Source organism: Bubalus bubalis, chromosome 21 (assembly GCF_019923935.1).
Source record: "Bubalus bubalis isolate 160015118507 breed Murrah chromosome 21, NDDB_SH_1, whole genome shotgun sequence".
Taxonomy (NCBI): Eukaryota; Metazoa; Chordata; class Mammalia; order Artiodactyla; family Bovidae; genus Bubalus; species Bubalus bubalis.
In genome coordinates, this window is record NC_059177.1 from 49916501 (window position 1) to 49939566 (window position 23066).

At 58.8% G+C, this 23066-nt stretch overlaps 5 protein-coding genes across 10 annotated transcripts; all 5 read left to right on the plus strand.

The window, feature by feature from the left end:
- Positions 1-208: 208 nt before the first annotated feature.
- Positions 209-3148, plus strand: TUSC2 (tumor suppressor 2, mitochondrial calcium regulator). The gene is made up of 3 exons (XM_006053308.4): positions 209-513; positions 1623-1743; positions 1914-3148. Exons 1-3 carry the CDS (start codon positions 368-370, stop codon positions 1977-1979), a joined length of 333 nt encoding a protein of 110 aa, XP_006053370.1. The 5' UTR covers positions 209-367; the 3' UTR covers positions 1980-3148.
- On the plus strand, positions 1623-10351 carry HYAL2 (hyaluronidase 2). 3 transcript variants are annotated; one of them, XM_045163895.1, is made up of 4 exons: positions 1623-1743; positions 7433-8412; positions 9109-9198; positions 9622-10351. In XM_045163895.1, the coding sequence occupies exons 2-4, from the start codon at positions 7483-7485 to the stop codon at positions 10021-10023; spliced, it is 1422 nt and encodes a 473-aa protein (XP_045019830.1). In that variant the 5' UTR covers positions 1623-1743; positions 7433-7482; the 3' UTR covers positions 10024-10351. The 3 variants fall into 3 exon arrangements, with proteins under 3 accessions (XP_045019830.1, XP_006053371.2, XP_025127699.1); XM_006053309.4 differs by lacking the exon at positions 1623-1743 and adding an exon at positions 5176-5324; XM_025271914.3 differs by lacking the exon at positions 1623-1743 and adding an exon at positions 6454-6600.
- Positions 10352-13344: 2993 nt separating this feature from the next.
- Positions 13345-20092, plus strand: HYAL1 (hyaluronidase 1). The gene is made up of 5 exons (XM_006053307.4): positions 13345-13543; positions 14023-14946; positions 15316-15405; positions 15580-17290; positions 19811-20092. The coding sequence occupies exons 1-4, from the start codon at positions 13523-13525 to the stop codon at positions 15895-15897; spliced, it is 1353 nt and encodes a 450-aa protein (XP_006053369.3). The 5' UTR covers positions 13345-13522; the 3' UTR covers positions 15898-17290; positions 19811-20092.
- On the plus strand, positions 17156-22973 carry HYAL3 (hyaluronidase 3). 4 transcript variants are annotated; one of them, XM_044933716.2, is made up of 5 exons: positions 17156-17290; positions 20798-20938; positions 21564-21708; positions 22062-22151; positions 22270-22973. In XM_044933716.2, exons 1-5 carry the CDS (start codon positions 17193-17195, stop codon positions 22543-22545), a joined length of 750 nt encoding a protein of 249 aa, XP_044789651.2. In that variant the 5' UTR covers positions 17156-17192; the 3' UTR covers positions 22546-22973. The 4 variants fall into 4 exon arrangements, with proteins under 4 accessions (XP_044789651.2, XP_006053364.4, XP_044789650.2 ...); XM_006053302.4 differs by having other exon boundaries at positions 20798-21708; XM_044933715.2 differs by lacking the exon at positions 22062-22151 and adding an exon at positions 17667-17704 and having other exon boundaries at positions 17166-17290; positions 20798-21708.
- On the plus strand, positions 17682-20092 carry NAA80 (N-alpha-acetyltransferase 80, NatH catalytic subunit). The gene is given in 3 exon segments (XM_044933720.1): positions 17682-17704; positions 18745-19025; positions 19027-20092. Coding segments are annotated over 2 exon segments (897 nt in total). The 5' UTR covers positions 17682-17704; positions 18745-18995; the 3' UTR covers positions 19894-20092.
- Positions 22974-23066: the final 93 nt, after the last annotated feature.

Consider the following 23066-nt stretch of genomic DNA (forward strand, 5'->3'; position numbering starts at 1 on the left):
TACAAGCTAAAGAAATAAAGAGGAGGACACAGCCACCACTTTCCCTGGTGGGAGCTGCCCGAGCCGGAGGGAGCGTGGCCTGCTGGGAGCTGACGTCTTGCGGTGCATGCTGGGGTACCTAGCATATGAGGGCGGCTGTTGGTCCCGCCCCGCGGACCGACGAGAGAAGCAGCCAATCAGAGGGGGCAGCATGCGGTGCTTTCGGAAGCGGAAGTGAGGTTTCCGTGGAGACGGCGGAGCCTGCGGAAGGCGGCGGCAGCGGCTGCGGCGGCATCTGCGAGCCAAGGCCCAGGCAGGGTATGGTGGCGCCGACGGCCTTGTAAGAGCGAAGTTACCGCCGGGCCCGCCATGCGCCGGCGGCCCTGACATGGGCGCCAGCGGCTCCAAAGCTCGGGGCCTGTGGCCCTTCACCTCGGCGGCGGGGGGCGGCGGCCCAGAGGCGGCGGTCGCTGAGCAAGCTTTGGTGCGACCGCGAGGCCGAGTCGTGCCTCCCTTCGTATTCACGCGCCGCGGGTAAGGGCGTGGGGTTCCGCCCCCGGGAGGACAGACGGGCGGCTGGGCGTCTCGCGACATGGGGCGCTCCCGCCGCTGTACCCTCTACACCCGAGTCAGGACGACTCCCATATTTCAGGTCCCCATAGGAACAAAGGGTGGGGAAAGCCGAACAGGCGGTTCCTCGTGGCCTGGCTGCTCTGAAGGTCTCCCTAGGAGAAGAGTGGGCCTGAGGCTTGTCCCTGGGCAGGTCCTCCGTACGATAAAGCTAAGATAGAGTCTCCCTTAGACTCCAGAACCTCTTCCTTTCATCCCTTCCATCCCAGCCTGCTAGCCGAAGGCTCCTATTCTCATTCACCCCCAGTTCTCCCTAGAAGAGAATGACCCTCTGTTTTGTCTGTTTCCGTTCCCCACAGTGGTAGGGTTGGACCTCTCTGGGTAGTGGCTGGGAGAGTAGGACTCGGCCCTAGCGTTGAGGCTGGGACCTGGGGAAAAAGACCCTCACCCCAGGTATGTTTTCCCAGATCTGGGGGCACTGACCTCTCCCCTCCCCCAAGGGGCCCAGATAGGAGCACTAGATGGGCCTGGATCTGATGGGCCCTGAGGACTGCTGCTCAGGTGTTGCTGGAATTTGGATGTAGAATCTAGGGGGACCCCAACAGTGGCAGTCTGGTTGCATCAGCCACCTGGACCGGGGAGGATTCAGCCTTTTTTCCTTCAGGCTCCCTCCTAGCTCAGGCATCTGCTGTCTCAGGCTTTGGCCTTGGGCCAGCAGTGTCTTCTGGAGTGAGACCCATCATGCCCAGGCCACCATCCTTCTCACTCTAGAAGTCCTGGGTGAAGGCAAGGGCCTGATCGAATGGATACTCTTGCTGAACAAACCAGTGACGTTTTGGTATGGCCTCTCTTCTTAGGGTCTGACAGAGTAGCACTGGCCACCATCCTACTCCCCACTTTCTAGTGGACCCCAGATCCTAAGCAAAAGATTCTCCAAACATATTAACCTCCCTTTCTCCCACCAAGGTTGTTCTTCCCCACTGGGGGGAGGGCATACTTCCCTGTGGTCTATGGCATTTGCCATGACTAGCGTGGGGCTCCAGCCCAGCCTGTTCCCCTCTCGCTCTGCACAGCTCCATGTTCTATGACGAGGATGGGGATCTGGCTCACGAATTCTATGAGGAGACAATCGTCACCAAGAACGGGCAGAAGCGGGCCAAGCTGAGGCGGGTGCATAAGAACCTGATTCCTCAGGTGAGGGGCTGGGCAGTGGTCACACAGCCTGTGTTGAATGTGTGGAGGCAGACCCAAATGGGGTCTGCTGTCGTGGTGGGGGCTTTGGGGGGAGGCACTGGGAGGAACAGGAAGGCTTCCTGGAGTAGGGGCCCTGAGCCGGCCCTCACTAGCCTCTGTTTCCATGGCAGGGCACCGTGAAGTTGGATCCCCCCCGCATCCACGTGGATTTCCCTGTGATCCTCTATGAGGTGTGAGCCTGGGGGGTGGCAGGCATAAACACCCCCTGCCCCAGCAAGACACCCCCAGGCTCAAGGTGTGGCTTCTATTGAGGAACCTAGGCTGGGGCCACAACCGTGAATAAACTCCACTGGCCTGGAACCTTCAGCTGTGAGCAGGGCAGTCCTACAGTGCTGGTTGGGTGTTTGTTTGTATGTGGACCAGAGATGGCTGGAAGCTGGTGAGGGCTGATGGCGGAGTTACCAGTCCACCTTTCCCAGCAATCCCTACAAGGAGCATGGCAGGGCACATGCTGGTCAGGAATGCCTGGTTCCTGTGCCCTTGCCTGGCCTGCATTCTTCCAAGCTTGCCTAGGGCCCAGCCCTGCTAGAGGCTACAGCACTTTACAAGCAAGGTCTGCCTTTTTCCAGCCCCAGGGCAATGGGAGCTCTACAAAAGTGGGAACTTCCTTTCCCTCACTTCCTTTACCCTCTCGTTGTTGGAGCATTTCAGCCGTTTGCTACCTCGATTCCTCCTATGTTGGACAGAGGCTGGGGGCAGAACAAGCCTGATTTTTCCTGCCTACCTGCCCGTTTGTTCCCAGCCCCAGATGGATGGACACTTTGCTGGCTGTTAATAGGAGTAGGGACTGGTGTGGGAGGTTTCTCCCTCTACCCAGGGCTGGCCCGATCCCTCCCCACTGCAACTAGTTGTTTCTCCCCCTCCCCCCCACTCCAAGTTGAGAGGGCGTGGGATGGGGATCAGGAAGGGCTCTGGATGCCTGTGCCCCATCCCACTTACTGTATCTAATCCCCCTTGCCCTTACACATCCACCACCCTGTGGTAAGGCACAGCACCCTAGGGCTAGTGCCAGTAGCTCTGAGGAGCCCACCACACCTTCTCCCTACAGTATACCCCTCCCTTCAGTATCAGTCAAGAGAAAAGTACTGGAGCCCCTGGATAGGGGCAGAAAGGAGAAAACAACCATAATAGGAATACTTAAAATGTGAAAGCTTGTAAATAGTCTAGTCTGTGATGTTATTGGGGCAGAGTCTGATTTCTACATAGAAATTATTTTTTTTTTTTTAATTCCTTACTGTGCAAACTCTGTGCTTTAAGCGTGTGAGAAATGGCTTGGGGAGGGTAGTCCTCAATCTAGGAAGGCTGTTGTGTTATTTGTTCAATAAAATTATTTGTAGACCCTGCATACAAGACTGACATCCTCTGAGGCTGTGACACCCAGTGTCTGGACTACCACATGGGCATAGAAGGTAGACCTGGGTCCAGGACTCAGGTCGCACCAATGTTTGGCAAGGTCCAGAGTGCGGCCATCCCAGCTACAACCAGCAGGTGGCAGTGTATTCACACAGACCTCACTACAGGCCCACTCAGGATGGAGAGCCACTCCTGTCTTAGGTTCAGTAAGTGGAGACCCTGGAATTGGAGGGCCCTGGGATACTTCAGTAGGGATTGGCCCCACCTGCCTGACCTGAGATGACAGTGTGACCTCAGATAGGTCTGGAACAGTTGTTGTGTCCCCAGCTGAGGCAGCTGAACCTACATGAGGTCACAGCCTAAGCCCCATAGACCTTCTAGGGCCCAGCCTTAGATGGACAGCAGCCAGGTGGGTGCCACTGCCCTTGACCTCCTGCAAAACTCTGCAGCCCAAATCCACTTGCCTCTCCTGGTGGGCACTACCGGGAGTGTAGACTTGGGGCTTCTGTTCCAGCAGGTTAAACTTATTCACCCAGTACTTCCTCTCATCCTTTCTGCTCTTGCCTTCTCACCTGCCTCCTGCCCCCATGAACATTTGGCCTGCACTTTTCAGGTCGGGCTGTGAGGCCAGTTCTCTGCCAGGCCTAGCCTTTGGCCATCAGCCCAACTCCCTGTAAGGGAAGAGAGAGTTCAGGGATGCAGGCTGCTGGGTCTGGGAAGTTGACCTACCTATCTTTTGGAGGCTTAAACTGGTCAAGTCTGGAGCAGGATCACCCTCTGCAGTCTGGACTTGAAGTTCGTCTCTGGGTTTCTTCCCATTTGCGCAGTAAGATGCCAGGCATAAGGCCCTATCACCCTTCACTGCCCCTCCTACTGACTGCCCCAGGGCCAGGGTTCTGCTGTGCCGGATGGCATCCCGTCATCACTGTCCAGTGTGGGGAACTCCCTGTGCTGGGCCTGCCCTAGCTGACTCTGAAGCGGGAAACAATGGGGGTCATGGCAGTGCTTCCCCACTCCCTCCCACTGGGCTGTGTGCACTTCCTTCCTGCTGGCTGCCTGAGGAAATGTCCCTGCCCTGAAACAGTGGTCTGGCCTTTGTTTCCCCAGGGGCCCCTGCCCTTGGAGCTTATAAGGCCTGTGTCCCTTACAGAGCCAGCATGGTCATCAGGGGTAGACTGTAGGATATGTGCCCACCTCCCCACTCCACCAGGCTTACACAGCTTTCTATTAGGGGAGAGGCCCTAGGCATCAAAGCGGTGGGATGGTAGGTCCAGGGGGAGCAGCCCAGGGTGATTTGAGGGTGTGCAGAGTCGTCTGCACCTCTGGAGGAGTCTGCTGGGACCCTGCTGCAGCCCTCCCTGGAGCCAGCCACATTATGGACACCCTCTTCCCACAGAAATACACCCCTCCCCTCACCAGTTTTGTAAGGAGCCCTGTACTTGGCAACATCTTAGAACCAACCAGGAATGTCCTCTGACAGAAGAGCACTGTACAGAAGCCTCCCAGGGCCTGTCCCCCCCACATCACCCACATCAACACTCTGTCACACTTTGTCCACTCTCACACATGAGATGCTTCCGCTCTCAGTGGAAAAAAAATGACTCAGCTCCTGTAAGTTCCCCCAACACCCCCCAGCCCAGGGCTGGTTCTCTTCACCACCTGCTTTAGGGAACCATCTGCCAAACATCCCCCAAGTAGTTTGACTTCCCAAGGCACCACCACCAGGGCCGCTCCACTCATAAGCTGCTGGATTTGAGGATGGGCCTCAGCCCCAGGGGCAGATTTGGGAAGCTGTCAGCATGGGGGAGGCTGGCACCTTGGCTGGGTCCTCCAGCCTTCCTGTCACCTGGTGCAGTTTGCTGGGCCAGGGCCTACTCAGGGGAGGAGGGGCTGGGCAGGCAACCAGCCAGCAGGACATACCGGAGGGAAACAGGGTCAAGGCGGTCCCTTCCCCCGCGCCTGTTCCTGGCCCTTTCCTCTCTGAGGGGCAGGAGGAAGTGAGGATAAAGGGCTGGGGTGGGAGGCGGGAGCCGGTGGGAGGGATGGGGTTTATCAAGTCGCCGGCGGGCTGCCCAAAGGGCAGGAGCTGGCGCGAATAGCTTGGCTAGAGACTTACCCCGGGAAGGAGGGAGGCCGCCGACCTACTGGGCCGACGGACTCCCACACAGGTGAGCCCAGGGCAGACGACTGGTCTGCACCCTGGTACACGGCGCTCCCTCTCTCTCCTCCCAGGCGCGTGCGCAGGGAATGGGCTGGCCAAGTAGACCCGGGCCCTTTGGGGAGCTGAGGACCCCGGGGAAGCGGATTTAGGAAGAGGCAAGGAATTCTCGCTTCCATTGCAGCTCCAAGCCTGCTCCCCAGAGGGAGGGGCGTGCAGGTCAAAAAGACGGGATACCCAGCGGAAGCCCAGGGGAACCCTTCTGGCTGAGCCGGTTTTCTCTGCTGTCCGGCCAGGAACTTCTGTAAGGGTGGCAGCCTTCTCAGAGTTGAAAGGACGACTTGGGGTTCCCACAGGGCCCCCAGAGGCTGGACAGAGGGGATAGGAGCCCAAGGACTGGCCTGTCCCAGTTGCAAGTCAGGAGCAGGGGGACGCCCTACCCTCAGGGCTCGCTGGGCTTATAGGCTCCCAGCCAGGCAGGCCTAACTGCGACTCACAGCTTGTGTTACCAGGACAACCACTGCTTCCATCCAGCCCTGGATGGGCTAAGACGCGGGTGCTAGGCCCCCCAGCCCCAGACGGGCAAGGGGCGGGGATTCCCTTCCGACCAGGGTCGGGGGAGGGGAGCCCTGAACCGTAAGGGGGCGGGGCAGTACTGTCCCGGGAGATCGCAGACAGGTTGCGGGTCACCGTCCCCCCTTCCATACAAAGGGGGGCCCCAGGACTGGAGATTACACTCAGAGGTGCAGAGCCAGATTCACTACTGCCCCCAGCCAAGGCCTCAAGGTCCCACAGCACCTCCTTACGGACGAATGAGGGAACGTCACACTACCTTCATTCCCTTCCCGACCCTCGTCCTTTACGCTGTCCCTTTAAGCGGCTGGCCGCGTCGCGGAGCAGGGAGGAGTGTACCACTGGCCGCAGGTTGCGGGGGTGAACTTTAGGCTGACTTGGCGCTCGTGGCTGAGACTCCAGAAGAAAGCCCCATTTGGAGGCACCTCAGAGTCCCAGACTTATGGCTACATTCCTCGGAAGAGGATCTGGGGTCCTCGGAGCCCAAAGCGCTGTATTGGCGGCTCGAAAGTCTGGCACACCTTCCCTTCCCCGTCGCAAATCCTGCGCAGGGCCCGCCTCCGCGCTGGATTCTTAAAGGGCCGGCGGGCTGGGGTGGGGGGGCGGAGCCAGTAGAGGCGCTGAGCCGGGGCCGAACCTTGGAGGGCTGCGGGCCGGGCTGGTACGGAGATGGAGGTGGCCATGGCGCAGGTCCCGGCGGCGCCCTGCGCGAGGTGAGGGAGGGCAGTGCGAGCCGAGCTGCTGTCTCCGCGGGCTCTGTTCTGAACCCCACGGGGAGGCGGCCCAGACCGCCCCCCTTGCCGGCAGGGTTCAGCCCCCACGTGCGGGGCGGGGGCGGGGTTCCGGACAAAGGCCAGGTGGAGTGGGCTTTTACCCCCGGCCGCCTGGCCCGCGGGCACGCGCATTCCTGGTTGCGGTAGAGGGAAAGGCCGGTCTGCTGGCGCCACCGTGGGAGATCCACCACCCCTTTGTCCCCGCGGGGCCTCCACCAAGCTGGGGGAGAGTGTCTGAGCTGAGATAAAGTCTATTAGCCTCACTTTTCTGTTGGGCGGGGGCTAAAAAAGATACCAACTCGGGGCTGAGTTACAGCTTCCTAGCTACTGCAAGAGCTGTGCCTTGCCTCACCCAAATGCTGTGATTTCTCAGGACCAAAAGTTCTTCATGGGGTAGAGTGGGCCTCGGTTTGGGGCTCTCAGAAACTTTGTCCTGGGTGATACTCAGTCATGGGTGAGCCTCTGGGCAGTGAGTCCATAGCTCAATTTGTCCAGTTTCAAAGGGGTCACAGACCTAACAGCAGTGCCTGCCTAGCCATAGGCTACTTGTCCAGGAAGGAGCCCAGTGCTCCTGGCAGTGAGCTACGGGGATGTGTTGCCTGTCCTTCAGTGGCCTATGGTCTTTCAGACCTGTTATAGCTAGTAACAGAGTCTGAACAATCCTGGGCACGGTGGCCTAACGCAGCATGGGCTTTGGGAGTGTGGATGGGTTTGGGATGGATGACCTCCAGGATCCTCTAGACTTACTTGCTGTCTCCCACCTTTTTACCAGTTCCTGAGCTGGTGCCTGGCAGGTGACACTGACTTCCTGCAGCCCCCAGCATGTGGACAGGCCTGGGCCCCGCCGTCACACTGGCCCTGGTGTTGGTGGTGGCATGGGCCACGGAGCTGAAGCCCACAGCACCACCCATCTTCACGGGCCGGCCCTTTGTGGTCGCATGGGATGTGCCCACACAAGACTGTGGCCCACGCCACAAGATGCCATTGGACCCAAAGGACATGAAGGCCTTTGATGTTCAGGCCTCACCTAATGAGGGTTTTGTAAATCAGAACATCACCATCTTCTACCGTGACCGGCTGGGCATGTATCCACACTTCAATTCGGTGGGGAGGTCAGTACATGGTGGTGTGCCACAGAATGGCAGCCTCTGGGTACACCTGGAGATGCTGAAGGGACACGTGGAACACTACATTCGTACACAGGAGCCTGCAGGGCTGGCAGTCATCGACTGGGAGGACTGGCGGCCAGTATGGGTGCGCAACTGGCAGGACAAGGATGTGTACCGCCGATTATCACGCCAGTTGGTGGCCATTCGCCACCCTGATTGGCCACCAGAGCGCGTAGCCAAGGAGGCGCAGTATGAGTTTGAGTTCGCCGCACGGCAGTTCATGCTGGAGACATTGCGATTTGTCAAGGCGTTTCGGCCTCGGCACCTATGGGGCTTCTACCTCTTCCCTGACTGTTACAACCATGATTATGTGCAGAACTGGGAGACCTATACAGGCCGCTGCCCTGATGTTGAGGTCTCCCGAAATGACCAGCTGGCCTGGCTCTGGGCCGAGAGCACGGCCCTCTTCCCCTCTGTCTACCTGGAAGAGACACTGGCTTCCTCCACTCACGGCCGCAACTTTGTCAGCTTTCGTGTCCAGGAGGCTCTTCGCGTGGCTGACGTCCACCATGCCAACCATGCACTCCCGGTCTACGTCTTCACGAGGCCCACCTATAGCCGTGGACTCACAGGGCTTAGCGAGGTATGTGCCTCCCAGGGCCCTGTATTCTTCCTTGGGAAAGCACCGCAGGTTTGGGTTACCAGGGGGCCTCCTGCCTTCAAGTTTACTGACTACTCAACATCCCCTCACCTCATTCTCTCTGTAACCTTATGAGAGGGTGACATTGTTATCTCCATTTGTGGATAAGAAAATTGAGGTCCAGAGATGCTGAGAAGTGTGGCCAGAACTTCCCAGAAAATCCAGGCAGAGGAGGCACTCAGGCCTAGCATTCTGACTTTGTAGTCCATCCTGACAGATGTAGGGCTTCCCTGGTGGCTCAGACGGTAAAAAATCCACCTGCGAGGCAGGAGATCTGGGTTCGATCCCTGGGTCAGGAAGATCCCCTGGAGAAGGAAATGGAAACCCACTCCAGTATTCTGGCCTGGGAAATCCCATGGACAGAGGAGCCTGGTGGGCTACAGTCCATGGGGTTGCAAAGAGTTGGACACAACTGATAGATACATGCCAGGCTCAAGTGGTCCCTTGGCTTGAGAATCGGAGGCCAAAGAAGGGGGTGGAAATGGCTTAAACATTTAAGGAGAAAGTGCAACAGCTGCTGCCTGGGGATGAGAAGGGGAGGGCTGGGATGCAGTCGGGTGTCAGCAAATTGGTAGAGGCTAGGGCCTGCCCCCCCCATCTGTCCTTCTCACCCTGTGGTCTCATCCACTTCCCCTACAGATGGATCTCATCTCCACCATTGGTGAGAGTGCTGCCCTGGGTGCAGCCGGCGTCATCCTCTGGGGTGACGCAGGGTTTACCACCAGCAACGTAAGTAAGACCCACCCAGCCAACCAGAGCTGAGTCTGCAGGGAGAGGCAGAGCATTTGCACTTTGGCTGCAGACCTCAAAGTGCTCCCCTCCTCTGCTTCCCAAGGCAGCCCGTGTCCCAACAGAGAAGACAGGATCTACCCCCACCCCCACCCCTGCCCTTCACCCAGGAAGAGGGAGTTGTTGTCTTGATCAGCTGTTGAGTTCCACCCTGCCCCACCTGCCCTGCTGGGTTCCAGTCCCTGCCCCCACCCTCTTCTTAGAAGAATCGGGAACAGTGAGGGCTCAGGCATACGTGCGCACGGGTGTGTGCGTGCGTGCATGCACGCACGCGCTGTTAAAAGAAGGTGCAGTCACACAGTGTGGACTGAGTTTCCACATGGGCTGAGGCAGCTGACCCTCCTCCCTGTCCTCTGCCCCCAGGAGACCTGCCGACGCCTCAAGGATTATCTGACTCGGTCATTGGTACCCTATGTCGTCAATGTGTCCTGGGCTGCCCAGTACTGCAGCTGGGCCCAGTGCCATGGCCATGGGCGCTGTGTGCGCCGGGACCCCAACGCTCACACCTTCCTGCACCTCAGTGCCAGCAGCTTCCGTCTAGTGCCTAGCCACGCACCTGATGAGCCGCGGCTGCGACCAGAGGGGGAACTCAGTTGGGCCGACCGAAACCACCTACAGACGCACTTTCGCTGCCAGTGCTACTTAGGCTGGGGCGGTGAGCAATGCCAGTGGGACCGCAGGCGGGCAGCTGGGGGTGCCAGTGGGGCCTGGGCTGGGTCCCACCTCACTGGCCTGCTGGCAGTGGCAGTCCTGGCCTTCACCTAGACTTTGTAAGGGTCTCTCACCCAGCTGCCAGGCCAGCTGGCCTCTGCCACAAGGGGTCTGTCAGGCATGTAGGAGCCTGCAAGGGGTGGACAAACCAGAGTCTGGAGGGGCAGAGCCCTCTGGGATGCCCGGTAGGATGTCCTTACCAGCTCCTACCCCCTGTTCTAAGGGGGAGGGGCAGTCCCCTGGACGGCCCCGTCTCTCCCTGCCAGAGAGGAAGAGGGGCACAGCTGGGCCGGGGAGGACCTGACCCTACTCCCCTGCCCCTGGATAGTTTATTATTATTATTTTGGGGTCTCTTTTGTAAATTAAATATAAAACAACTGCTTCTTTGCTTGGACTGTCCGTGCCTGGGCCAGGGCATGTGAGAGTGCTTTCAGGCTCTTCCAAATAAGGTTTGAGCTCAGAAGTGTCTCTGTGAGACTCTCTGCTGGGGACTTCTCATCTATAACACACTTTCACTGGGATCTGCAGGCCTGAGCTGCCCGCTCTAGCTGTCCTGCCAGGGCATTGGCCACTGGGAGCGGAGGGACTCCCTTTCTACCCCAATAGCAAGGACCTGACTTTCTCCACATTGACTGGAAAGCGACTGGGTCCAGCCTTCTGTGGGCAGGGCCCTTGTGCTGCTCCTAAATGGTGCCGTATCCCCAGCTGGGTTGGTGCCAGTCTCCTCGCCTCGCCCACCCAGGGAGAAAATGGGAAATGGATGTTTGATCTTCCCTGGCTGGGCAGGTAGCCAGATCGCTCCTCCCTGCTATTCTCAAAGGCAAGGGCGTGTCCTCCACTCCCTGTTCTCAAGGGCAGTGGACTTCAGCCACACGCACCTCTCCCCATCTGGGTCAGAGTCCTCCATCGGGTATGGTCAGGGGAAGGCCAACAGGGCACCAGGATCTGAATCATGAGGCCCACTCCCTGTTCCACTGCAAAGATGTATGATGGGGTGAGCGGGGGGCCATCCTCAACAGGCAGCCCTGGCCTGGCCATGAGAGAGCATGGCTTTTCCCCAGCTGTCCCAGGGGAGAGAAGGAGCGGCTGGAGCAGTCAGACCTGCTTCACTTCCTCTGCTTCTGTTGTGAGTTACCCTGGGTGGGGCGCTGCCCCTCCCTCCAGCCCTGGACCCACACCTGGATTCCTCCCATCCATATCAGTGAGGACTGAGCCCCTGCCCTCAGCTGACCCCGACTCTGGGGAGACAGACTCAGAAAACTGCCACGAGGTGAGGAGGGCACCCCTGCTCGGAAGTCTTGACGCCACCACTGGGACTCAGGAAGCAGCCTCGAGGAAGGGCTTTCTACACTGAGTTTTGAACGAGGGGGACAGTGATGCTGGGAACGAAGCATGGGCAGTCTGGAGGAAGACAGAGCACAAAGGGGGCTGCAGGATTAGAGGCGGGGGTGTGTCTGGGGGTCTGCCACAGGCCTCTCTCGAGTGGCAGCAGGCCTGATTTTGTCTGAGGGCAGTGACTGCCACCTGTTCAGTGAAGGCGCTGAGCCACACGCGTGCCAGGGCTGGGCGGGGTGCACCCCGGAACCACACCAACAAAGACAGCCATCCTCAGGGGCAGTTGTTTAGTCACGGAGCTGTATCCAGCCCTTTTGTGACGCCATGGACTGTAGCCTGCCAGGCCCCTCTGTCCATAGGATTTCCCAGGCAAGAATATGGGAGTGGGTTGCCGTTTACTTCTCCAGGGGATCTTTCCAACCTGTCTCCTGCGTTGATTCTTTACCACTGAGCCCCCGGGGAAGCCCATATATTCAGGGGTATGAGGGTGTAAAGGGAGATGCACAGTGGATGCTAAGACCAAGTCAGACACTGGATAGTGGAGAATGTTCCACAGAGAAGCATGCAGGCAAGAGGAGGGTGTGGTTAGAGCTTGGGGAAGCCATCCCCCCAAACCCAGAGAATGCTGGTGGGCTGGATTGTGCCGATTGCAGCCACAGGTTTCTGGGGGTAATGTAGGAGTTACCTCAGTTTCAGGAGGTAGGGTGGAACTTTGGGGAGAGGGGGTCAGGGGCTACCTTAATCGTTTCCTGTGCCCTCAGCCCTTGGGAGTTGTGCCAAGCTCTCTCATACTAAAGCTTATCCCTCAGGGACCCTGCATTCTGAACAGAGTCCCCAGCTACCACTGTCGTCGTTAGATCCCATGCTTGGGTCTGGCTGGTGTGCTCACAGCCCCCAACACTGGGGCCCTCCTCCCCTTCAGCCCTGCCCGCTTCATCCTAGCCAGCCTAGAGGACCAGTCCAGACGGCAGCCAACTGTGTCCCTGCTGCAGTAACCACCGTGCTGGGGGGCCATAAGCTCAAGTTCAGACTGGGCTGTAGACCCAGGCAGCGCGTTCCCCTGGACCAGGGATGTGATGCTTCCTTCACCCAAGTTGGGCAGGCAAGCCTGGGCCTGAGCACCTCGAAGGTCTCAGTTACTAGCGTCTGAATCAGCAAACAAGGGAAATCACAAAGGAAAGAACAAGTGTGTCATCACTGATACCCTCGTGCTCCTCCGCGTGGCCACAGAGGCATGGGGTTGCGTGGTCATACGACAACAGGGTCTCAAACACACCAGGTCCTGGGCACCGGGTCCCACACTTGCACATGCCCACTCTCCTGGAGTTTGTGGAGAGGCCCAGATGGTCACTAACTGGAGCCTCATAAAGGCACAGCCGCTGAGCCAGCACGCACACTAAGAGTGACGGCGCAGCCCTGACTTCAGACACAGGTCCCTAAAGCAGGGGCGACTTACCCACTAGGCACAGCAGGCACAGGGCCACAATAAGTATACAGGCCCACAAAAAATGTTTGAATTGTAATCAGAAGAAAAAATATAGTAATATAATGAATGCAGTCTAGATTATACTGTCCTTATACCAATTTAGTTGTTTTTTACTACAAGGTTGTGAGAGCTTAGTTCCCTAATCTGAAGCCCTGCCCCTTGCATTGGAAGGGTAGGGTCTTAGCCACTGGACCACCAGGGAATTCCCTTAAAATGTTTTTTTTTAAGAAAGGGGTCAACAAAAGTGAAAGTGCCTAGTGCCCACAGATGTCATAATTCAACTCTGTGGGGAAAGCACCCAGACTCCAGTATTACAGACAAGCCTGCCCAGTGGGTTCTGCCACCGAGACAGACCCCACGCACTGCCTCCACTTGCACCCCATCCCAAATAAACCCACCCCAGTCCTGACACACAAAGCCCAGCCCCAGTGCTGACAGAGTGGGAGGGGCCACTTCCGGCCCAGTCCCACCTCCTACCAAGGGCTTTTTTTTTTTTTTTTTTTTTTGCTAGGCGTGCAGGGGTGGCTCAGCTGTCTGGCCCAGCCCTCTCACCCAGGGCCCGCCCCTCAGCCCGCCCCCAAACTGGGTGGAGTGACCCCCTACAAAAGCTCAGCGTTTCCAGCAGCAGTTTTCTTCCTCCAAGAGTGTTGGTGCGTCTGGTGCCAGAGTTAAGGAACAGAATCTTGCTGATGCCTGCACAGGCCCTCACCCTGGGGTCAGGAAGTTTGGAGAATGAGGCCTTTCAGCCTTGAGGTCAGCAGGGACAAGCGGGCAGACTGGAGGGTGTACAGAAGGGCTGGGTTGACCTTTCCTGCGGCACTGAGCGTCCCCTTCTCCAATGGCTGGCCAGGATTCCTGGCGGAAGAGACAGGGAAGCCCCTGCCTCCATCCGTTGGCCAGCCTTGGGGCTGAGGGCCTGGCTCTCAGCCACGCTTCTCAGGACAGATGTCATGGCTTCTATGGCCCCTGGGGAATTGGGGGTGGGCGAGCTTAAGCCAATACAAGACCTGTAAGGGGGACCGAGGCCGGCCCAAGAGGCAAGTCGAGTGCGCCCTCTAGTGGCTCTGTTCCCCTCAATGCCTCTCCTTTGCCCTCTGACCACCCTGAGCCCTGCAGGTCCATACTTATCTGAAGCCAGAGCAGAAGTGGATTAATAAGGGACTTGTCCTGCCTGCCCTCAGTAGGGGTCAGAGAGTTCAAGGCCTGCTCTCTGCTTTGCCTTCCCTGGCCAGGTTTCCCTACACCTGCCCTGGGCTATGGCAGCCCACTTGCTTCCTGTCTGCACCCTCTTCCTGAACTTGCTCAGCATGACCCAAGGCTCCCGGGACCCTGTGGTCCCCAACCAGCCCTTCACTACCATCTGGAACGCCAACACCGAGTGGTGTATGAAGAAACACGGTGTGGACGTAGACATCAGTATCTTTGATGTGGTGACCAACCCGGGGCAGACCTTCCGCGGCCCTAACATGACCATTTTCTACAGCTCCCAGCTGGGTACCTACCCTTACTATACATCTGCTGGGGAGCCTGTGTTTGGTGGCCTGCCCCAGAATGCCAGCCTGAATGCCCACCTGGCCCACACATTCCAGGACATCCTGGCTGCCATGCCTGAGCCTCACTTCTCAGGGCTCGCAGTCATTGACTGGGAGGCATGGCGCCCACGCTGGGCCTTCAACTGGGACACCAAGGACATTTACCGGCAGCGCTCACGGGCATTGGTACAGAAGCAGCACCCAGACTGGCTAGCTCCTCGGGTGGAGGCCGCAGCTCAGGACCAGTTTGAGGGGGCTGCAGAGGAGTGGATGGCAGGCACCCTCAAGCTGGGACAAGCACTGCGCCCTCAGGGCCTCTGGGGCTTCTATAATTTCCCTGAGTGCTACAACTATGACTTTAAAAGTCCCAACTATACCGGCCAGTGTCCACTAAACATCCGTGCCCAGAATGACCAGCTCGGGTGGCTGTGGGGCCAGAGCCATGCCCTCTACCCCAGCATCTACCTGCCTGCAGCACTGGAGGGCACGAAGAAGACACAGATGTTCGTGCAGCACCGTGTGGCTGAGGCATTCCGTGTGGCAGCGGGTGCGGGGGACCCCAAGCTGCCGGTGCTGCCCTACATGCAGCTCTTCTATGACATGACTAACCACTTTCTGCCCGCGGTGAGTCTCCTGTGACCCCGCCCACCCGGGACCTACCTTGCCAGGCCTTAGTCCAGCACCTGAGGCCACACAGCCCCGGGGCACTTTAGCCTCGGGGCACCTTCATCCATTCCCTTTCACATTCTTTGAGCACCTCCTGTGTGCCAAGTTCTGTGCTAGGCACAGACAATTCAACATTCTTCAGAAAGAAATTGTCCCTGCCTGCATGGCATTCACAGGCTAGAGGGAGGCCAGGCTTGCCTCTGGCCACCAAGGCTAGAGCAGCCCCCGGTGGGGGTTATGAATTATTTGTCCCATCCAGTAGTGATACAGCAGCCTGCTGTGGGAAGCCAGGGAGGCCCCCTTGGAGCTATTCTGTCCTTTTCTCAGGAGGAGCTGGAACACAGCCTGGGGGAGAGTGCAGCCCAGGGTGCAGCGGGAGTGGTGCTCTGGGTGAGCTGGGCGAACACAAGCACCAAGGTGAGCTCAGGTCCAGGATGGGGGTGAGGGTGGGGGTGGGGGTGGGGCTGCCAGGGGAGACCCCAGCCCACCTTTTACTCCTGCAGCCTTGGCTGGCCAGGAGGCAAGTGCTTCAGTGTCCTAGGTGGACCCATGCATGGCCACGGTGTCCCTGATGCGCCCCTCCCCACCTAGGAATCATGCCAGGCCATCAAGGAGTATGTGGACACGACGCTGGGACCCTCCATCCTGAATGTGACCAGCGGGGCTCGTCTGTGCAGTCAGGTCCTATGCTCCGGCCATGGCCGTTGTGCCCGGCGCCCCAGTTACCCCAAGGCCCGCCTCATCCTCAACTCCACCAGTTTTTCCATCAAGCCTACGCCTGGTGGTGGGCCCCTGGCCCTACAAGGTGCCCTCTCGCTCGAGGATCGGTTGCGGATGGCAGTGGAATTCGAATGTCGCTGCTACCGTGGGTGGAGGGGGACACGGTGTGAGCAGTGGGGCATGTGGTGATTGGCATGGGCACACACTGAATACCTGATGCAAGCTGGGCCTGGCTAGGTAGGGCTTTCCCAAGTCCAGGCAGTCACAGGAGTCATGGTTACAGTCAGAAGTCCACTCAGCCAGTGTCATGAGCATACACCAGTGTGCACACCTGCTTACAGACCAAGATAGCTGCATAAGGACACGGTGTGAGCAGTGGGGCATGTGCTGATTGGCATGGGCACACACTGAGTACCTGATGCAATCTGGGCCTGGCTAGGGCTTTCCCAAGTTCAGGCAGTCATAGGAGTCATGGTTAGGCATCCAGTCACAGGAGTCATGTCAGGCATCCACCCGACAGAGTCAAAAATACTTCCTCCGGAGACACTGAGTCAGTCTTCAAACAGAAGCAGTCACAAGCACTGACATTCGGGACTTCCCTGGCCATCCAGTGGTTAAGACGAGGAGCTTCCACTGCAGGGGGCACGGGCGGAGACTAAGATCACGCATGCTAAGTGGTGCAGTTAAACAAATAACAAATAAATAAACTGACATTCACTGGGCATCTACTCTTTCCTAGTCCTGTGCTAAGCATTTTAAGTAGGCTAACTTAATTGTGCAATCCTAACACGACGCTGTGAGGAAACTGAGGCACACCCAGGGAGGGTAAGCACTTTCCCCAAGGTTGCACAGCCAGAAAACAGAGCAGCTGAGATTCAAGCCCGGGCTGCCTGGCCAGAGAGGTACAACCTTTTGTCTCCTACTGATAAGTCGATGGTAACCAGCTCTGCACTGCACTCTGAATCCGCTCAGAGGATTCTAACTTCAAAAGCTGTTTGTTGAGGGCCTAAAACGTCCAGGCGCTGGTATCCAGAGGGTACAGGAAAAGTTCTTTTCTCTCACTCAGATCTGATGTGTGTCCGAGGGCGGCTGCTTCCCAGTGTGGGGCCCAAATTTGAAGTAGAAGCTCCACTTGATTGTTTTCCACGCCGCGCAGGAGGGATAGCGTGAGCCCAGACAAAACTAAACTTGGGGCGAGACCTATTAGGCTGGGGCGGGGCGAGGACGGAAGCCCAGCCAACCCGAGATGGAGTCGGGCTCACTGGGAGCGAGGCCAGGATAAACTAGGGTGGGAGGAACAGAGCTAGAGGCCGGGTAAAGACCCAGTCTGCGTCTGGTCGGTGTTATGACCCGCCGGGCCAGGGGCGGGGCCTAGGCGGAGGTACAGGGCGGCCGGGGCGGGGCCTGGCCGCCCGGAAGACCCCGGACTAGGCTGTGTGCCGCGGGCCGGGACAGCTGCAGTTCGTCCGCCCCACCGCTAGGGGATGAGCGCCGAGAGCCGGAGGGGTCCGAGCCAGAGACAACGAGATACCGATCCAGGAGAAGCGAGGACGCGGAGCATCCCGGAGCCCGGCAACAACATGTCAGTACTACCCCGTTCCCTGCGCGGCGTTCGTCTTCACTGTCCCCCCTCTCTCCCCGTCCGCTCCGCGCGGACAGTTCTCAAGTTGACTAGCCGCCCCGCACGCCCTCCTTGCGTCTGTCGTTCCCTCCCAAAGCATGCCGAGCCACACCTGCCCAGAGTCTAGGTTCCGAAACCAACCCCCCCCCAGACTCCACGGTTTGTCATCCACTGGGAGGAAGAGGGAAATCGAGGCAAGAGAGACTGCCGCCTCTGTCGGTGGACCCGGGAACCCCGCCCCACAGTGGGTTGGGGTCGGCATACAAGGGGTTAAGTCTGTGGGGGAAGTCTGGGGTTCCAGGCCCAGGGGGCGGATCCTGGGGCTTCCTCCCTCCAGGTCCAGGGGTGCAGCTGCTGCGGAGGTGGCTGATGCAGGTGAGAGGCTTATAGCCCTCTGAGTGTGAGGGAAGGGGGCTGCCTGTTAACTGACCAGTGTGAAATTGGCCTCAAGCTCACAAGTCTTCCTGGGGAGGTGGGGATGAGGAGGGAGCCAGCGCATCCCCTCTGAAGCAGGTGAGTAGAAAGATGGGGCCCAGAGGCCACCTGTCGCTAGAAATCCCCCAGCATAGACCCTCCTGCCAGCAGAACCTGAGGTGGGATGGGCAAGCAATGGAGTTTGGGGGCAGGAGGTCTGAGCCCCCAGTCTGCTAGCCGTTAGACATCCCTGTGGGTGTAGGAAGGAAGCTGTGGTTCTTATCTAGAGTGGCTACGAAACAGACCAGTGGGGAACCAGGCTTGCAGGAGCCACGTTGCTGTATGAGCCAGGCCACTTCTGAGGGGCAGTTGGGTCCATATGCAATCAAAGTATACCGAGCTGGGCTGTTTTGGGGAGGGAGCCATGGACTCTGTCCCCTAGGCAGGGAAAGCAGTCCAGGGAGGGGAAATTTGAGCCTGATGGGTGGGTGAATGGCAACCCAGGATCTGTTAAGTGGCCAGTATGGCCCAGATGTTCAAAAAGGCTAGGACTTAGAGTAGGGAGTAGGGAGAGGGGAGTTCCTGGGGTAGCTGTTTTTTCTCCAAAGGTAACCTGAGGTTAAAGCAGGGGGTTGTGGCATCTAGTCTGCATGTTCTGTCTGATGGCTAGCCAGCTGCAATGGTGTAGGGCTGGATCTACTGTCCTGGGGAGGACAAAGTGGTAGCCAGAGCAGGCTGGGGCCAGGCCTCCTGAGTTCTTGGGCCCAGCCCTAGCCTTTAGCCCTCAGCCTCCATCAGTATAAGGCAGAGCACCCTGGACCCATCCCCTGTGCTCTCCATCTGAATCAGCGCCTCCAAGTATAAGGGATGGGATCCTCCAGGTCACCTGGGCCATCAGATGAGATCCAGGATGCATGGCCCCCCCTAGCACTTTGTCAGGCACTCCCTGCCCCAACCCCATCCTCCCTTCTGGCACAACCCAGCATGGCTGTTATCCACAGGAGCAGCAACCTTGTGGTCTGAGGAGATCCCACAGCCTGGAGACTGTGGCCTTAATCCCCTGCCTGGCCCTGAGCCATCTGTACCCCAGGAGGTGACCCTGGCTCCTGACTCAGCTGGGCCTGGATCCTACATGTAGGCGAGAACTGACTCTGAGCCCTGGCTGAGGCACGCTGATCCATAGCCTAGACACTGTGCACCAGGTGGGGCCGATCCTGAGTACCAGCCCAGCCCAACTGACTCTGGATCCTGCATGCCAGCCAGAGGTGACCCTGAGATCCAGCCTGGCCAAGCCGACCCTGGATCCTACACACCAGCCAGAGCTGACCCTGAGCCCCAGGCTAGCTGAGCTGACCCTGGTTTCCACATGCCATCCAGAGATGACCCTCAGTTCTGGTTCAGCTCAGCTGACCCTGGATCATGCACGCCAGCCAGAGGAGACCCCAGTCCCCAACCTGGTTGAGCTGACCCTGGAGCCTGTGCACTGCCGACCCGAACTCCTGGATGCCTGTGCCGACCTCATCAACGAGCAGTGGCCCCGCAGCCGTGCCTCCCGCCTCCACTCCTTGGGCCAGTCCTCAGACGCCTTCCCTCTCTGCTTGATGCTGCTAAGCCCCCGACCCACGCCAGAGGCAGCCCCCATTGTGGTGGGCCATGCCCGCCTGTCCCGGGTGCTGGACCGGCCCCAAAGCCTTCTAGTGGAGACCGTGGTGGTGGCCCGGGCACTGAGGGGCCGTGGTTTTGGCCGCCGTCTCATGGAGGGCCTCGAAGCCTTTGCTCGGGCCCGGGGCTTCCGCCGGCTACACCTCACCACCCATGACCAGCTGCACTTTTATGCCCATCTGGGCTACCAGCTGGCTGAGCCAGTGCAGGGCCTGGTCTTCACCAGCCGGCGACTGCCTGCCACCCTGCTCAATGCCTTCCCCAGGGCCCCCTTTCCCCGGTCACCCTGCAAGGTCACCCCTAGCCTGACTGCCCAAGCTGCCCCAAGAGTCCCCAAGGGGTCATCATCACTGCCACCCCCTCCCCTGCCTGAACCCCTGACCAGCTTACCCCCACCTCCAGCAGGGCCCCCTCCACAAAGCCTCCTGGAGACACAATACCAAGACCTGAGAGGACGCCCCATATTTTGGATGGAGAAAGACATCTGAGGCTATTCCCAGGGCAAGATGCTGTCTTTCTGGGTCAGTTGACTGCCCACAACAGTAGCAGCTTCAGCCCACTGGCCATCGCTCAGCTTCTAGCCCCTGAGGGCAGCTTCCTGAGGCATGTTTCCTGAGTGCCAGTGGAGATGGCACCATGGCTGTGGCTCAGAGCTCTGTGGCTGAATAAAGGCTTGTTGGGTGTGTCTGTGACAGTGTATTTGTTGACCCCCACCCTCATCTCCCAGTCGTTTCTTAGGTCCGCTATCCCTGCAGGAGCCCCCTAGCGCACCTTGGCCTCAGGGCCATGGATGGAGGGCAAGCCCTTGCTTCTCTCACTCTGCCTGCCTCAGGCGTCAAGGTGTTTCTTTCTTTCCACCTTCACTCATCACCGTTCGCTGAGCACCTGCTGTGTGACAGACCCTGGACTGGACACAGGCAGGGAGGAACTAGACAGATACGGTCTCAGCTCAAGGGATAGGGCAGGCATAGAGTGACAGGGCCTCTGCTGGGACAGTGGGAGCTCAAATGTCCTCACCGCACTTGGCCAGAAGATGATGTCATAGCAGAGACCTGAGTGCTAAGTAGAAATTAAGTCAGGCAGAGTGGAGGTTGAGTGTTCTTGGGGCAGGAAACAAAATGGGCAGAGGGAAAAATGAGAGCTGAGGGTGGGAGAGGTGTCAGAGGGCACAGCAGTGCCATGGTAGAGATGGACAACACGGGAAGGGAGATGCCCAGGCCAGCTTGGGCTGGGGTTGCTCTGAGAGGTCTACGAGACCCCTTAGGAACCTTGCTTTCCTTACCCCCCTTCCTTGTGAGGAGGAGCTGGAGGAGTCTTCCCAGCTTGGTCTGCTGTGGGGAAGGCGTGGCCATGGCCATGGACTCTCAAGCTCATACCTCTTCTCTCCTGCAGGTTTCCATCCCTGGGGCATGACCATGCAGCTAGGCCTGGCCCTGGTGCTAGGGGTGGCCCTGTGCTTGGGGTGTGGCCAATCCCTGCTGCGGGCCCCTGCACGTCCCTTCTCGGTGCTGTGGAACGTCCCTTCAGCACACTGTAAGAACCGCTTTGGCGTGCCCCTGCCACTCGAGGCCCTGGGCATCTCAGCCAACCGTGGCCAGCATTTCCACGGCCAGAATGTCACCATCTTCTACAAGAACCAGCTTGGCTTCTACCCCTACCTTGGGCCAAGGGGCACAGCTCACAATGGGGGCATCCCACAGGCTGTGCCTCTGGGCCGCCACCTGGCGCGGGCTGCTCATCAGATCCGCCGCAGCCTGTGGCCGGGCTTCGCTGGCCTGGCAGTCCTGGACTGGGAGGAGTGGTGTCCACTCTGGGCTGGGAACTGGGGCCGCCGCCAAGTCTATCGGGCTGCCTCCTGGGCTTGGGCACAATGGGTATTCCCCAACCTGGATCCCCAGGAGCAGCTCCACAAGGCCCGTGTTGGCTTCGAACAGGCAGCCCGTGCACTGATGGAGGACACGTTGTGGCTTGGCCGGGCACTGCAGCCCCAGGGGCTCTGGGGCTTCTATCGCTTCCCAGCCTGTGGCAATGGCTGGCGTGGTACGGCTTCCAAGTACACGGGCCACTGCCATGCTGCTGCCGTGGCCCGCAACACCCAACTGCGTTGGCTCTGGGCCGCCTCCAGCGCCCTCTTCCCCAGCATATACCTCCCACCCAGGCTACCACCTGCTCACTACCAGGCATTTGTCCGATACCGCCTGGAGGAGGCCTTCCGTGTGGCCGTTGCTGGGCACCCACATCCCCTGCCTGTCCTGGCCTATGCCCGCCTCACACACCGGAGCTCTGGGAGGTTCCTGTCCCAGGTGAGTGAAACTGAAATCTACGGGTCTGATGGGGAGGCATGACATTCTCTGAGTGGAGGGGCTGAGAAGCCCCTCAAAGAGGCTCAGGGGCAAGGGGCCCTCCTCTAGAGGTGGAATCAGATCATGGCAGTGAGCCATGAAAGTTCTTGAAGGTAGCTGCTGCTGCTAAGTCACTTCAGTCGTGTCCGACTCTGTGCGACCCCAGAGACGGCAGCCCACCAGGCTCCCCGGTCCCTGGGATTCTCCAGGCAAGAACACTGGAGTGGGGGCAGAGAGCTGCTAAGCCAGGGCAGAGGTAGGGCCATAAAGGAGCTGGGCACTCCTGCCCTGGCTTAGCAGCTCTCTGCCCCCAGGATGAACTTGTGCAGACCATTGGTGTGAGCGCGGCACTGGGGGCAGCCGGCGTGGTGCTCTGGGGGGACCTGAGCTTCTCCAGTTCTGAGGTGATCATTGCCCCCCCTCCAGCCTGCCACACAGCCCATGCTGGGGTCCCAGAGACAGGGAAAGACCATGGCAGGGCCATGGGACAGGAGCATTGATACGTCCCTCCCTTGTCCTCAGGAGGAGTGCTGGCATCTCCATGACTACCTACTGGGCACCCTGGGTCCCTATGTGATCAACGTGACCAGGGCAGCCGTGGCCTGCAGTAACCAGCGGTGCCATGGCCATGGCCGTTGTGCTTGGCAAAACCCAGGACAACTAGAAGTCTTTCTGCATCTGCAGCCAGATGGCAGCCCTGGAGCTTGGGAGTCCTTCAGCTGCCGATGTTACCACGGCTGGGCTGGCCCTACCTGCCAGGAGCCCAGGCCTGAGCTTGGGCCTGAAGAAGCACCATAAAGCCAGGAGTCACCTGCCCCTGACTGTCTTGTTCCTGCTGCCATTTTTCCAGTCCTGAAGGGAGGACTCTGTCCCCCTCTTGTTATATGTAGCTTATTGTCACTTCTCGCATGCACATACCCCACTTCCCATAGCACCCCTGGGGAGTGGAAGAGGCCAGAAGAAACACACCATTTTAAAACCAGAGGCCCTCTGAGATCACCTGATCCTCCTGACATGAAAGCAGCCCCAGGAAAAGTCAGTATGCCAAAAGGTTAAGGTTGCCAGCCCAGGGCTCTGTTCTACACCTCACTGAGTCTGCGCAGAGGTCACAGGAGACCCGTCCAGGGATGGGGGAGGGGGCCCCCAAGGAGATTCTGGCTAACATCTGCTAAGTGCTAAGCTGTTGCCTCTACTCTGCTTTCATCATAAAGTTACTTTTTCTCTCACTGCCTGAGGTTTGGCTGGTCCCGAGTTCTTCCAAACCCACCACCCTTCCCGTGGTGAGCGTCCTGCTGCAAAATGCAGAGACATGCGGGTCC